This window comes from Schistocerca americana, chromosome 4 (assembly GCF_021461395.2).
Source record: "Schistocerca americana isolate TAMUIC-IGC-003095 chromosome 4, iqSchAmer2.1, whole genome shotgun sequence".
Classification (NCBI taxonomy): domain Eukaryota; kingdom Metazoa; phylum Arthropoda; class Insecta; order Orthoptera; family Acrididae; genus Schistocerca; species Schistocerca americana.
In genome coordinates, this window is record NC_060122.1 from 274,516,650 (window position 1) to 274,532,360 (window position 15,711).

The 15,711-nt window shown below is 38.1% G+C and overlaps 1 protein-coding gene across 4 annotated transcripts in view; it reads left to right on the top strand.

The window, feature by feature from the left end:
- Nucleotides 1-15,711, top strand: part of LOC124612727 (major facilitator superfamily domain-containing protein 12-like) — a 61,158-nt gene that overhangs the window by 10,746 nt on the left and 34,701 nt on the right. For all 4 annotated transcript variants that reach the window (XM_047141096.1, XM_047141095.1, XM_047141097.1 and 1 more), the window contains exons 3-4: nt 7,400-7,728; nt 11,267-11,474. In XM_047141096.1, the coding sequence (XP_046997052.1) occupies nt 7,419-7,728; nt 11,267-11,474 (518 nt within the window). In that variant the 5' untranslated portion in view covers nt 7,400-7,418. The remainder of the gene's footprint in view (nt 1-7,399; nt 7,729-11,266; nt 11,475-15,711) is intronic.

Here is a 15,711-nt window from a genome sequence, read left to right on the forward strand (position 1 = left end):
GAAGTGGGACATGGAGAAAATTTTAATGAGCGGCTCTCCATTTGAAACGTGTACCTATTGCAGATCAGGGGATAGCTGACATCACCTATTGGCCTACAGGTTGGTGTAGTCTGTTCTGTTTCTGAAACTAGTATAGTACACAGGGTGTTTCAAAAGTGATGGTCAATATTCAGGGAAATGACAGGAATGATGGTTGGAAACAAAAAGTCAAGTAAACATGGGCTCTTAAATGTGTACCTTAAGAACTGTGAGCAAGTCTTGATCTTGGATACTGTGAAACAGATCTTTTCTACTGCAGGCTCTTTGCTTTCCATATTTTGGTAAGTGGTAATATGGACCAAACAAGAAATAGGTGTCTAGTAAACATGTGCTCTAAAATCCGCACTTTAAAAGTTATGAATACTTCTTCATTAGATGAGTTGTGTTCAAAGTAACAAAGATGAGCAAGTGCTCATAGCTCTTGAGGTATGCGTTTTAGAGCACTCATTTACTGGACACTTTTGTCTTGATTTATTCTGTACTACCACTTTCCAAAACATGGAAAGCAAAGAGCTTGCAGTAGAAGAAATTTGTTTCACAGTATCGAAGATCCAGAATTTCAAATAGCTCTTAAGGTATGCATTTTAGAGCCTGTGTTTACTTGACTTTTTTTGTTTTGAATGATCATTCCTGTCAAATCCCTGAATATTAACCATTACTTATGAAACGCCCTGTGTGTGTATTTTATATATATATATATATATATATATATATATATATATATTAAAAAAACAAAGATGATGTGACTTACCAAACGAAAGCGATGGCACATCAATAGACACACAAATATACACACAAAATTCTAGCTTTCGCAACCAACGGTTGCTTCGTCAGGAAAGAGGGAAGGAGAGGGAAAGACAAAAGGATGTGGGTTTTAAAGGAGAGGGTAAGGAGTCATTCCAATCCCGGGAGCGGAAAGACTTACCTTAGGGGGAAAAAAGGACGGGTATACACTCACGCGCGCACACACACATATCCATCCACACATATACAGACACAAGCAGACATATTAAAAGGCAAGGAGTTTGGGCAGAGATGTCAGTCGAGGCGGAAGTGCAGAGGCAAAGATGTTGTTGAATGACAGGTGAGGTATGAGTGGTGGCAACTTGAAATTAGCGGAGATTGAGGCCTGGTGGATAACGGGAAGAGAGGATATATTGAAGAGCAAGTTCCCATCTCCGGAGTTCAGAAGGGTTGGTGTTAGTGGGAAGTATCCAGATAACCCGGACGGTGTAACACTGTGCCAAGATGTGCTGGCCGTGCAGCAAGGCATGTTTAGCCACAGTGTGATCCTCATTACCAACAAACACTGTCTGCCTGTGTCCATTCATGCGAATGGACAGTTTGTCGCTGGTCATTCCCACATAGAATGCGTCACAGTGTAGGCAGGTCAGTTGGTAAATCACGTGGGTGCTTTCACACGTGGCTCTGCCTCTGATCGTGTACACCTTCCGGGTTACAGGACTGGAGTAGGTGGTGGTGGGAGGGTGCATGGGACAGGTTTTACACCGGGGGCGGTTACAAGGGTAGGAGCCAGAGGGTAGGGAAGAAGGTTTGGGGATTTCATAGGGATGAACTAAGAGGTTATGAAGGTTAGGTGGACGGCGGAAAGACACTCTTGGTGGAGTGGGGAGGATTTCATGAAAGATGGATCTCATTTCAGGGCAGGACTTCCCACTAACACCAACCCTTCTGAACTCCGGAGATGGGAACTTGCTCTTCAATATATCCTCTCTTCCCGTTATCCACCAGGCCTCAATCTCCGCTAATTTCAAGTTGCTGCCACTCATACCTCACCTGTCATTCAACAACATCTTTGCCTCTGCACTTCCACCTCGACTGACATCTCTGCCCAAACTCTTTGCCTTTTAATATGTCTGCTTGTGTCTGTATATGTGTGGATGGATATGTGTGTGTGTGCGCGCGCGAGTGTATACCCGTCCTTTTCTCCCCCTAAGGTAAGTCTTTCCGCTCCCGGGATTGGAATGACTCCTTACCCTCTCCCTTAAAACCCACTTCCTTTCGTCTTTCCCTCTCCTTCCCTCTTTCCTGATGAGGCAACAGTTTGTTGCGAAAGCTTGAATTTTGTGTGTATGTATGTGTCTGTTTGTGTTTCTATCGACCTGCCAGCGCTTTCGTATGGTAAGTCACATCATCTTTGTTTTTAAATATATTTTTCCCGCGTGGAATGTTTCCCTCTATTATATATATATATATATATATATATATATATATATATGATATGAATATAATAGAGGGAAACATTCCACGTGGAAAAATATATCTAAAAAGAAAGATGATGAAACTTACCAAACAAAAGCGCTGGCAGGTCGATAGACACACAAACAAACACAAACATACACACAAAATTCTAGCTTTCGCAACCAATGGTTGCCTCGTCAGGAAAGAGGGAAGGAGAAGGAAAGACAAAAGGATATGGGTTTTAAGGGAGAGGGTAAGGAGTCATTCCAATCCCGGGAGCGGAAAGACTTACCTTAGGGGGAAAAAAGGACAGGTATACACTCGCACACACACACATATCCATCCACACATACACAGACACAAGCAGACATTTGTAATGGCAAAGAGTTTGCCTTTACAAATGTCTGCTTGTGTCTGTGTATGTGTGGATGGATATGTGTGTGTGTGCGCGAGTGTATACCTGTCCTTTTTTCCCCCTAAGGTAAGTCTTTCCGCTCCCGGGATTGGAATGACTCCTTACCCTCTCCCTTAAAACCCATATCCTTTTGTCTTTCCTTCTCCTTCCCTCTTTCCTGACGAGGCAACCATTGGTTGCGAAAGCTAGAATTTTGTGTGTATGTTTGTGTTTGTTTGTGTGTCTATCGACCTGCCAGCGCTTTTGTTTGGTAAGTTTCATCATCTTTCTTTTTAGATATATATATATATATATATATATGGCCTTTACATATGTCTGCCTCTGTCTGTATATATGCAGATGGATATATGTGTGTGTGTGTGTGTGTGTGTGTGTGTGTGTGTGTGGGCGCGTGCGTGCGCGCTAGTGTATACCTGTCCTTTTTTCCCCCTAAGGTAAGTCTTTCAGCTCCCGGGATTCGAATGATTCCTTACCCTCTCCCTTAAAACCCACATCCTTTCGTCTTTCCCTCCCCTTCCCTCTTTCCTGATGAAGCGACCTTGGATTGCGAAAGCTTGAAATTTTTGTGTGTGTGTGTGTGTGTGTGTGTGTGTGTGTGTGTGTGTGTGTGTGTTTTATTGTGTCTATCTACCAGCGTCCAGGTGGTATGCAGGAGAGCAGACAGGTTTGTGGAACCTTATTGCATTGATGAGACACCTCACCCAATGACTCGCCATGCTCTCATTGGCTAGCAGGTCTCGGTAAACATTCTGCAGGTACCTATGAAAATCTACAGGGTGAAAAGTATTTAAACCAACAAACTCTGGGAGGTTGTAGCGGACATCAAAACAGATATTTTTCCATAATGTCATTTTTCCTATGAGTGTTGTTTAAACCGTTGGAGGCCGTATTATGCTCTTCAGTTGTAGGAAACTGCTGTCCACCTGTGTAGTAGTGCAATGTCTCTGTTTACTAATGGAGTGATACACCTGGAGTAAGTACACTGATATGGTTGGTGTGTACTACATAGTGCACCACAATGGACGAGCTGCACAGCGGGTTTATCAACAACAATATCCTAATCGCCGTATCCCGCATCATACGACCTTTGCTGCTGTGTGCCAGCGTCTACGTGAGACCGGGTCATTTAGCAGATTACCTGGAAAGGGACGCCGGCGCATGGTAAGAACTCTGCAATTTGAGGAAACTGTCTTGCAGCATGTGGAGCGGGATTCTTCAATCAGCACTCGTGCAATTGCACGTAACATGGGGACGAATCAGACAAATGTAAGAACAGTCCTTCGAGAGCAATTGGTACGTCCATTTCACTTACAGCGTGTCCACAACCTGGAACCAGTTGATTATCCAACCAGAGTACAGTTTTCGCAGTGGTACCTGGAACAGTGTGAAATGCATCCTACATTTCCATACTCGGGGTGTTGTTTACTGATGAAGCAACATTCGGGCATGATATGGAGTCTTCAACATGCACAATTCGCCTGTTTGAAGTGAAGATAACCCACATGCCACAGTTACTAGCGCTCATCAAGTGTGGTTCTTCGTTAATGTGTGGGTCGGTGTTATTGGGGACTGTTTAATTGTGCCATATCTGCTATCTAGGCCATTAAATGGCAGGCACTATCACAAGTTTCTCGCCAGAGTTGCTGGAAGACGTCCCGCTCCCTACAAGACAACGCATGTGGTTCCAACATGACGGGGCGCCGGCACATTTCAGTCGCCGTGTGCGTCGATTCCTGGACCGACGGTTCCCAGAAATGTGGATTGGCAGAGTTGGTCCTGTACCATGGCCTGCTCAATCCCCAGATATGTCCCCTTTGCACTTTTTTGTGTGAGGAGAGATGCGCAACTTTGTTTACGCAACTCCTGTTGCATCAGAAGAGGATCTGGTTGCCCGGATAGTAGCAGTAGCAGGAACAATTCAGGATACTCCTGGGGTTTTTGCCCATGTCAGACAGAACATGATCCGATGGTGTAACCTTTGTTTACATGTCAATGGAGGCATTTTTTAAAATCTGCTATAATTGAAATTGGGTTGTTAATATGTTGTCTCTTGGTCATAAAAGAATGGAAAATTGATGGTTGGTTTAATTAATTTACCGCCAGAGAAATCTTCCTGTACCGGTTTAAATACTCCTCAAAGGAAAAAGTGACATTAGGAAAAAATATTTGTTTTGATGTCCCCTACAACCTCCCAGAGTTTGTCGGTTTAAATACTTGTCACCCTGTATGATGCTCTGGTTTGCCACGAAAGAAATTCAGTGACAGCTATCTACCTGGAACGTACCTCTGACACAGACGCTGTTTTCAAGGATGTATATAGTGCACCACATATCAGAATTTCATGAGACTGTAGGGGATGTGAAATGGGAATATTCCACAAAAACTATTTCACATGTTTTCAACTGAAACTGATTGGAAAAAAAAGTGTTGCATTGCTTATTTAACGACCTTCGTATTTAAAAAAGCAGGAACACATTTCCTTGACGCCTTCTCGAGAGACTGTCTACAATCCTTCCAAACTATGTAAGCATAGACCAGATATGGCTTAAATTCAAAGAAATATTCTTCCAGTCTATATTGTATACTAGTTACATTCCTTTCAGAGTAAGCTGATATAATAGTCTCATATTTAGCTTATATAAAACTTCTTGCTCGATGAACAATCCGTACCCAAAGACTGGAAAGTTGCACAAGTTACACCAATACTCAAGAAAGAAGGACAAACAATCCATTGAATTATAGACCCATATCACCGAAGTTGATTTGCAGGGGGAATTTTGGAACATATACTGTGTTCAAGCATTATGAATTACCTTATAGAAAGATTTATTGACACGTTATCAGCAAGGATTCAGAACACAGTGTTCTTCTAAAACATGACTAGCTCTTTATCAACTCAAAGTAATGAGTGCTACTGGCAGGGCTCAAATCGATTCCATTTTTCTAGATTTTCAGAATTATTTGACACTGTTTTTAAAATTACTTACAGTCAAATTGTGTGTGCCTGTCATCTCAGTTGTGTGACTGGGTGATGTTTCCCCAGGGGGAAGTGTTAGAGATTCTCTGCTGTTCCTATTTGAGAGACAATCTGAGCAGCTGTCATAAATTGTTTGCAGTTTGTCCTGTCATTTGCTCCCTAATAAACTTACCAGAAGATCAAAACCAATTGCAAAATGATTTAGATATGGTGATCTGTATGGTGTGAAAAGTGGCAATCCACTCTAAATAATGAAAAGTGTAAAGTCATCCACTTGAGTACTAAAAGGATTCCATTAAATTTTGGTTGCATGATAAATTGCAAGAATTTAAAGGCTATCAGTTCCACTAAATACTTAGGTATTACAATTATTAACAATGTAAATCGTAATGATCTCATAGAAAATTCTGTGGCGAAGATGAAACAAAGACTGCGTTTTATTAGCAGAGCATTTAAAAGATGCAGCAGGTGTGCTAAAGAGACTACCTACACTACAATTGTCTGCCGTTTACTAGAATATTGTTGCATGGTATGGGATCTGTATGAGACGGGATTGGTGAGACATTGAAAAGTTCACAGAAGGGCAGCACATTTGATATTATCATGAAATAGGGGGGAGAGTGTTGCAGGTGTGATAAATAAGTTAGTGTGGCTATCCTTAAAACAGTCATTTTTCTTTGTAGCAAGATCTTTTCATTAAATTTCAATCACAGACTTTCTTCTAAATGTGAAAATATTTTGATGATGCCAACTTACATAGGAAGAAATGATCATAATAATAAAATAAGTGAATTTAGAGGCCTTACAGGAAGATTTAAGTGTTTTACTTTTCCCATGTGTTATTCGAGAATGGAACAGTGGAAAATAGCCTGAAAGTGATTTGATGAACTCTTTCCCAGGCACTTAAGTGTGAATTACAGAGTAGACATCTAGATGCACATCACACCCTCTTTCGTCTCCATATGTACATCTCCCGTTATAAAGTTTGCCACTGAGCGAGATCGGGCAGTGGTTAGCACACTGGACTCGCATTTAGGATGGCAGTGGATCAAATCTGCATCTGGCCATCCTGATTTAGGACTTCCATGATTTCCCTAAATCACTCCCAGCAAATGCTAGTTTCTTTGAAAAGTCATGGCCGATTTTTTTTTTTTTTTTTTTTTTTTTCTCTGTAACAGCAGTATTACTTTGATCAAACAATGGAAAATCCAGGATTGAATGTAACCATATTATGAGAAGGAAAGTTGCTACTCACCAGCAAAGGTATTGAGTCGCGCAGATAGGCACTTCAAAAAGACTCTTGCAATTATAGCTGCAGTTTCAGGCAACTGAAAGCACACTGCCATCTGCAACTCAGCATCTCTGCTATATGGTGAGCGGCAGCTTTACTTCTCATACCAGAATTACTTTGGTGTGATAAGGAAGTACTAAATTTAAATTATTTACAGAAGTGACAGAGTAATGTGAATGGCACAGAAAGGAAAAAAAAATTTTTTTTGACTGTAATAAGCAGTTTTCTTGAATCTGAAATGGATGTAGTTTTACCTGTATGTGTTATTCAAAAGGGGTAAGAAAAGAGTAAATGAATGGAGGAAAGAGAATGGGATGAGTAGGTCACAATGTGCAGCCTCTATATGCTATTGTTATTTCCCAACTACCATTTTAAACACCCAGCTAAGTACATTTCTTCTTGTAATTTACGTTTAAATTAAATACTATCAGTGCTTTTTTCAGTTGTATTGTAAACAAATGTTTCCTGATTTCAGCTGTCCTACTTCAACCCTGATGATGGAGTCAACTGAAAGAAGACCGAGTAGTGACTATACTGAAATAATTAGCCGTCTTCCACTAAAACACCGTTTAGCCTATGGTGTTGGCCATGTTTTGAATGATATATGTGCGTCTATGTGGTTTACTTATCTTCTAGTATTTTTTCATTTGGTGCTACAGTTCAACAGTTTTTTAGCTGGCCTAGTGCTGTTAATTGGACAAATAGCAGATGCAGTAGCCACACCATTTGTAGGATATCAGTCGGATAAAGATGACAACTTTTGGCTCTGCAAGTACGGAAGACGCAAAACATGGCATTTGTTTGGTGAGTGTTTTTATTTTTTATTTTTTTGTTTATCAAAATATATAAAATTACTAGCAAAAATAGAATGTAAAGATACTGTACTTAAACTGACAGTTAGAAAGAACTCAAAAGAAATAATCTCTTCTGCGCATCTTTTAAGCCTGTAAACAATGTGTGGTCTAACACTTTTTACCATCAACAATTTTACAATAACCATTACAGAACTTCAATTGTTTGTAAGTGAAGCAACATCATCCAGAACCTGGACAAACTTAAACATTAAATTATGCTTGGCACATATGACAGGAAGATATCAACAGCAACTGATCATTTACAGGGTGTAATGCATCATCATGATATCCATGCTTGCTGCTCAAATACAATTTCTGGACTGTCTTAAGCACATGATGATCATACTCATTGTGTTGCAATTTTATTTAAGATGTTTCTACTCCCCAAATGTAGAATGTTTTATGAGAGGCATGATTGGAGATGCCTATGTACATCAAACTGAGTGAGGAATTTATAGTGCAGCTCGCTGTATTTTGTGTGTTATATGATGGGGAGATCTGTCTGGTGTAAATTTGCAAACTACAATACACACACTTCTAATTGGTTTGTAGCTCCATAGCTTGTATTATAAGTAGTCTGAAAACTCTGGATCTCCAGTATTTAATGTAGGGATGCTTTCTACCTCAGCTGGCAAAAAAATATTATCAAATTTTTCATTGTGATTTTGTACTATTTGAGTCCCCAGCTGTGTAAACTTGAACATATGAGAAAACATGATATGAACAAACACAAATGTGATGATTGGTCAGAGGCTGTAGATATCTTATTACTAAGTTATGTTTAATGAGACTTTAAGATATTCTAGTGTATTAACAGCCATAAATGGTTTTCTCATACACGCTTTAGCTTTATAGTTTTTGTTTAAAAAATGTGTGCAGTCACTGTCTCTGTACTGTTGTGCTCTTATTGTCTCACTGTTAATATGAAGTATGAAAATGTGTGAGGCTGCTTCCTGCTCTGTAGTGAAACATGCCCATGGAACATGGTTAAAAAGTGCTGAGAAATAGGTTGTTCTTCATGTTTTTCATAAATTTACAGAAACAAAATTGGTTTTGAAGTTTTCCGGCATACCATATTTGATACAGTTGAGAAAGAAATACACACTGGACATATAGCAGAATCATCAGTGTAGTAGAGCGATAACCTAGTGAAATTTATAGGTCTCTGGTTCAAGTCTTGCCTTAGCCTTTATTTATTTATTTATCATTCAATTTGAAATACCTACATCTCATAATTGTAAAATTCATCATCATTTTTTTATGAATAATGCACATATTCTTGTTTCAATTTGCATATTGCACAAGAAATTCCTGTTTTCAGTTCAAATATAAATTCTTAATTATTGATATTTTGTGAAAGATAGTTAATAAAGGTTGCTTAAATTAAGAAAACATCACAATTTAATTTTTTAGGGCAAAACTGAAAATCCAGATACTCTTTATTTGGACTATGTCCATTGTTTTACACCATAGATGTAGTCTCACATGAGCTGGAGAGTCAAGTGTTGTAGAAACATGAAAAACAATCATTTTTACAGCATCGAGCACATCATATAATTGCTGCATTTTTACATGTGCCACCGTACCATTACAATGTAAGCTCAACAGAACTGATCTGGAGCCAAGTTAAGGAATTTGGCCCAAGAAATAACAAAACTGTTAAGCTACTAGACACACCGGAACTAACGCATGCAGCTTTTTCACTCATCACTGCCGAATGCTGGCGTGTCATAAAAGAGAGGAGAAAATGCAGTGCCTGGGGGGCTTCACGGATTCTGATGATGATTGACTCGTTATCAACAAAGCAGGTCACAGTCCCAGAACTGAAATGTATATCTCCATTTTCAAAAGGAAGGAGCTAAGAGATTATCAGACAACCGACTATAATTAATACCATTAGTGCTTTCAGTATTCAACAATACGATGAAATCCGTGCAGTATGCTTTTGCATCACACGTAGCTCGCTCAGAAAAATTACCCTGTGTTTAAGTTAGGAATTTTCATTGTTCTTGTTTGTAATTAGAATACTATGTTAGATGAGAACAAGAGCATTTTATGCTTTCTGTCTGGTCACCTAAGAAGCTGGAGTTTTGCCAAATATTATCCATTCTCTTCGAAAATTAAATCACATATGAAGCTATATTTTCTTTGCTCATTCCTCTTTACATCTGAACTGCAACTGCTTGCATTAGTGTAGGTTAGTTGGACCAACTGACTGGTCAAAGCTATCCAAGTTTAAAGCACCAATAAAGCTGTTGCACACATTAGTGCTCAATCTACGTGCATGCAGCACAGCATAAAATGTATCCTTATGATAGCATCTGACTGTACTGGACATGGCTCTGCTTCCACCCCACACGAAATTAACAACAATGACATTCAAGCAAATGTGGAAGAATACAGGGTGTACTGTTTGTGTCAGGTTTATTGTTATGATGAATCGAGTATAGTTACATTTTTTGTCTCACCAGTTAATGCACAGCTGGTTTCTGAATGTACTGTCCAGTATGAAATGCACAATTCAGTAATGGATGTGTAAGGACATTAACTTTAATGTAGAAAAATGAAAATTTCAGTCCTTTTTGTCGACCATTGCTAGTTTTTTACTGGTTACCTATTGTAAGTTACTCTGTACAGTTTATGGGATATTTTTGTCAATTTCTGTATGTATTTTTAATCTAACAGTGCCATTTTGCTTGCTGAACCTTGTGGTGATGTTGGTGACATCTCGATTTGTCCTACATCAATTACAGAGGCTCTGCTATTACACATACAAGGTGGTGCAGATTATCTTAAAGTTGTTCACTGTATAATACAACAAGTTTCCAGATAGTGGCAAACCAGTGTTGACCTTTGAAAAAATATAAAATTCCCTTTTGTCTACATTAAATTGAATTGTATGCATTAAGTAATGGAACTACCTGTTTGAACTCTTTCTGCACCAACACAGAATTCAATAAACATAGCTGTTTGAAAAATAGTCTTTGCCAGATTTTAAGAAAATCAAATGATGATATGTAGCAGAAATGGGGGACTTTCCCATTTTGTACCTTATGATAAAATTAATGATATAACAATTTTCAGTCCATCATAGACACGATATACAGGGTATCTGAGGAGTAATGGACAATATTCATGGACATGGCAGGAACAACCGTTTGAAGCAAAAAGTATAATAAACAGGGCTCTAAAATGCATATCTTAGGAACTATGAGCACTTCACCTTAGATACTGGAAGCAGGTCTCTTCTACTGAAAGCCCTTTGCACTGTTCACATTCCTTGCAGTTGTACAAACAGTGTTAGAGCACATAATGATGATCTGACTTTTGCTTGTTCTGTTCTTCATTTAAGACAAATTCTTATAGTCATCTTTCAGCTATTTTGTTTTAATTTTCCCTGTTTATAAATTATAGTAGTTTTAATGTGACTGTAGTTACTTGATAAAAGTTGATTCAGAACACTAAGAGTAATCCTTTTCATTTCACAGGTACAGTGTGTGTACTATTCAGCTTTCCTCTAATATTCTCACCATGCTTGAACTGCGAACATAGCCATCAGTGGGCTCAGCTTATATATTATTCTGCATTTGTCATCATCTTCCAGCTGGGTTGGGCATCAGTACAGATTTCACATCTTTCACTAATTCCTGATCTCACCCCAAGTGAGCATGAACGCACAGAATTGACAGCTATAAGGTGAGATCATAACAGCTGTAGTATTAGAAGCCAAAGTAGTTGCAGGACATTGTCTTTTACATAGGACTGTGAAGCATCTGCTGGAGGCATATTCTCTCTCTCTCTCTCTCTCTCTCTCTCTCACAGACACACACACACACACACACACACACACACACACACACACACAGAGTGAGTAATATATTAAACATATGAAGAATCATATTTATTATGATCTTTTCTTAGGGAAAGGAAAAAATCATTTTATGTTATGGCTAATTTTGGTGTTGTTGTTTATCCATTTCGGTATTACTTTGAAGTACCTGACATTCCTTATTTTTGTCTTGTTTTATGGTTTCTCTCTCTCTCTCTCTCTCTCTCTCTCTCTCTGTGTGTGTGTGTGTGTGTGTGTGTGTGTGTGTGTGTGTGTGTGTGTGTTTGTTGAAAATGAGATGCACTAGAGCAATTAAATCTAGTCCGTTATAACAAAAATAGCTCTGCAGCCATAAATTATTGGAAATTTTTCAAACAAAGTTGGAGACATTATGCTGTCGATCTGTCAGAACAAAACAGCTGCCTGGAGTCTATATTTGAACATGGAAGACAAACTGCCTTCAGCACACCACCAGATATTTGACAATGTCTACATTTCCTCCAGACATGAATAGTTGCTTTTCTACTAAATAATCTACATCTACATAATACCCCACAAGCTATTACACAGTGGATGGCAGAGGGTACCTTGTACCACTACCAGTCATTACCTTTTCTGTGTTGCTTGCAAATGGAATGAGGGGGAAAAAGACTGTCTATATGTCTCTTTATGACCTCTAGATTATCTTATCTTTTTTCCACTGTGTTTATGCAAAATTTATGTTGATGGCACTAGAATTGTTCTGTGGTCAGCCACAAATTCCCGTTCTCTAAATTTTGTCAGTATTTCATGTCACCTTCTCTCCAGGGATTCCCATTTGAGTTCACAAAGCATCTACCTAATACTTGCATGTTGACTGACACTACTGGTAACGAATCTAGCAGCCTGCCTCTGAATTGCTTTGATGTCTCCCTTTAATTCAACCTGGTCTGCCATTCATCCCACCAATCAGAAACTCTGTGTAAATCATCCTTTACCCTCCTGTAGTCACATGATGATACTTGACCATACACTAAAATATCAACAAACAGTCTTATATTCTGTGATCCATTCTTGAGTACTGTAGTGTGTTTGGGATCCCCACCAAGTCAGATTAAAGGAAGACATTGAAGCAATTCTGAGACATGATTTGAATGGATTTGTAATCCATGGGAATATTTATGCAGATGAATCCTGGCATTACAGGTATAACAGAACAGGCTCATTATAAGTCAGCACTAACAGAGTTCCTCCTCCTCCTCTGGTTAAAACAAGTTCCTATGAATATGAACACATACTTTGATGGATCTATGACCATAAGAGAAGTTAGTTTGATTTGAAGTTGTAACCCAGTGTGTTTGTGTTTCCTTCACCTCTGCCTGAAATATTTGTTCATTCATGTTTCTCTAAAGCTTGCTGATTTCATCGTTAAAAATCCCCTTTATCACAGTAATGAAGCAATCTTCAAATTTTTTATTAACTTGTATTATAGGTAACACCATAGTTTTGCCCAGTGATGTCACATTTCCCAATATTTGTGCACAAGTTGTATCAGAAATAATACAGTTTGGAAATATTTTTGTAGTATGTATTTATAAATATGAAAACCACCAAATATGTCACTTTAACTTCACAAACATGTAAATAAACATGGTACCTGTTTGGTTTCTCTCATCATCTAGTCACAGCAAAAGATGTGCGTCATCATGTAAACATGTGCCTGGTGGTCAAACAGCACACCGAAAATGTTTATTTTAGTATTTGTTGAATATTATTTTTACTATTTCATGACTAAATCTTGTGGTCACTAACTGAATTGTTGTGTAACGCAAGCTCTAAGGTCTGGTTGAAAGGTAATAATTTGATTAGGAGCTCACAAAGCAAAACTGTTTTCAGCAGCTACTACTGTGTATGTCACATCCTATACTGTAAGTGGGAGATACATGCATGCTGAGTGAACACCATATTGGTCTACCAGATTGCAAAACTAAACTGCTGTGTTTTTCATATCTAAACATGCTGACTACAAAGACATGCTCTTTAATAAATACACTGCATTACAGGTCTCCCTAAAGTGCATCATTTTTGGTACATATTGATAAAATAAAAAATCCAATTCAGTTGTCAGTAATTTCTTATTTATTGCACGACCAGTTCCAAGACCTAAAGCTTCATCTTCAGGTGCCACCAAATAATTAGGGAAACATACAACTGTGGCAGTAGGGCCCATCAGTCATGGCCGGTCACTTCCACATTAAACAAATGCATGGTAGTGTAGGACCAGAAATCACGGCATCCACTTAGACAGCATGATACGGAAGTTGGTGCAGTTTGTTATGTAAAAGAGTAGGAAGTGTGACCTTGGCAACTAAATCTGTTACTGGAATGGAATAAATTGGAAATAGGGCTATTTTGTTTGATGACATCTAGTCATGTTCCTTACAGTGAAAATGAAAATGAACTGACATCCTAAGATTATCCTATCAGATTTAGGAAAAAAAATGTCAGAATCCATTTTCAAAAATAACTATTAGTTAGCAATTTAGTACACTGCTACAGTCAGATTTAAGACATTTCTAAATGGGAGTGGGGAAAATACCCTATTTTACATCACTTTGTAAAACAGCATGTTTTGCTCTATATCAACAAAAACTGCAGAGTTTGTGTTAGTTTACATAAAGTTTTCCTGGTCAAGTGTGTTTCACTTTTATACTGCTGTCTTCAGTCCAAAAGTAGGTTTGATGCAGTTCTCCATACTTGTTTATCTCGTGCAAGATCAAGGTAATGAGTGAATCACAAGGATATGGAATGTATCAAATTGTACACAAATCAGACGTAACTTACCTAAATACAATAAAAGATACAATTTAAATAAGTTATCAAATAAAAATATACCCAGTTAACAAAAAATTGTGTATTTACATGAAGCAGAGTTAAGCTAAATATCACAATAAATAAGTACATGAATACCAAACACCAAATTTTTGTGTCTGTGGTAGTGCTACAAATAAAAGTAATTAATGGTGTTTCTAAAACAATTGTAAGTTTAGGGATGGTTTTCATTTTTTCTTATAAATTCATTAACCATATAAAACAAGATTTTAAACATGGCTGCAGCAGCAACTGTTAAAATTCTTCACAATAAAGGATGGCAGCCAAAAACAGTTGCAGGATAGAATTTTTTTTTTATTAAAAAAAAGTTTTTTGTTTGGTACTCTTTCAGAATTTGTTTGAATTTCAGCAACTACTTATGAAGAATTTGTTATTTAATGTGAGTGCATTATAGAGCTTAATGCTAGAGTAATAAACTTCTTTTTCAGCCAAATTTAGATGTTTCAATTCAGTGTGCATACTGTTTTTGGTTCTTGCATTATAGTCATGATATTCGCTGTTACCTTTGCACAGAGAAAAGCTATTACTGACAAAGGTCCAGAAGGAAAAAATATACTGAGGAGGTGGTGAGGATCCGCATCTTTCGAATCAAGTACCTGCAAGTTGTGTACAGTGGGCACCACTCATTATCGTGATGGCTTTTATTACTGCAGTGTTTTTGAGAAATGTTGGTTATTCCAGAATATAAAAGCATAGGACATTAATTAATGGAAGTAGCTGAATTAGGAAGTCTTTAATGGTATCTACTTCAGCCACTGAAGCAATAATTCATAGTGCAAATATTGCTGAGCTAAGTCTTCTAAAAAGATGAAGAATGTGTGTTGACCAATTACATTAGCTGTCTATATATGCAGCCAGGAATTTTGTATCCTCAACGTTTTGTTTTGGTTGGTCTCCACACTTTAAGTTAATTTCTTCAAGATTTCTTTGTAGTGTATGGAACCTCATATAATGGGTTTTATCTGCTTTGTGAGATACCATTTGAAGAAAGCCAATTTAAAATTTCACTGAAAACTTTGTTCATAGTTTATTCAAGATTATCTGACAATTTGTCAATGAGAATTGTAGCATCACCTGCAAAAAGGTTAAATTTACTCTATATCGGAATGAAGAAAATAGCAACATTCCTAGAACAGCGCCTTGTGACACATCGCAACATAAGTTGTCTCCCCTCCCCCCCCCCCCCTACCCCCCCTCCAGTTGATGGAGACACACACACACACACACACACAC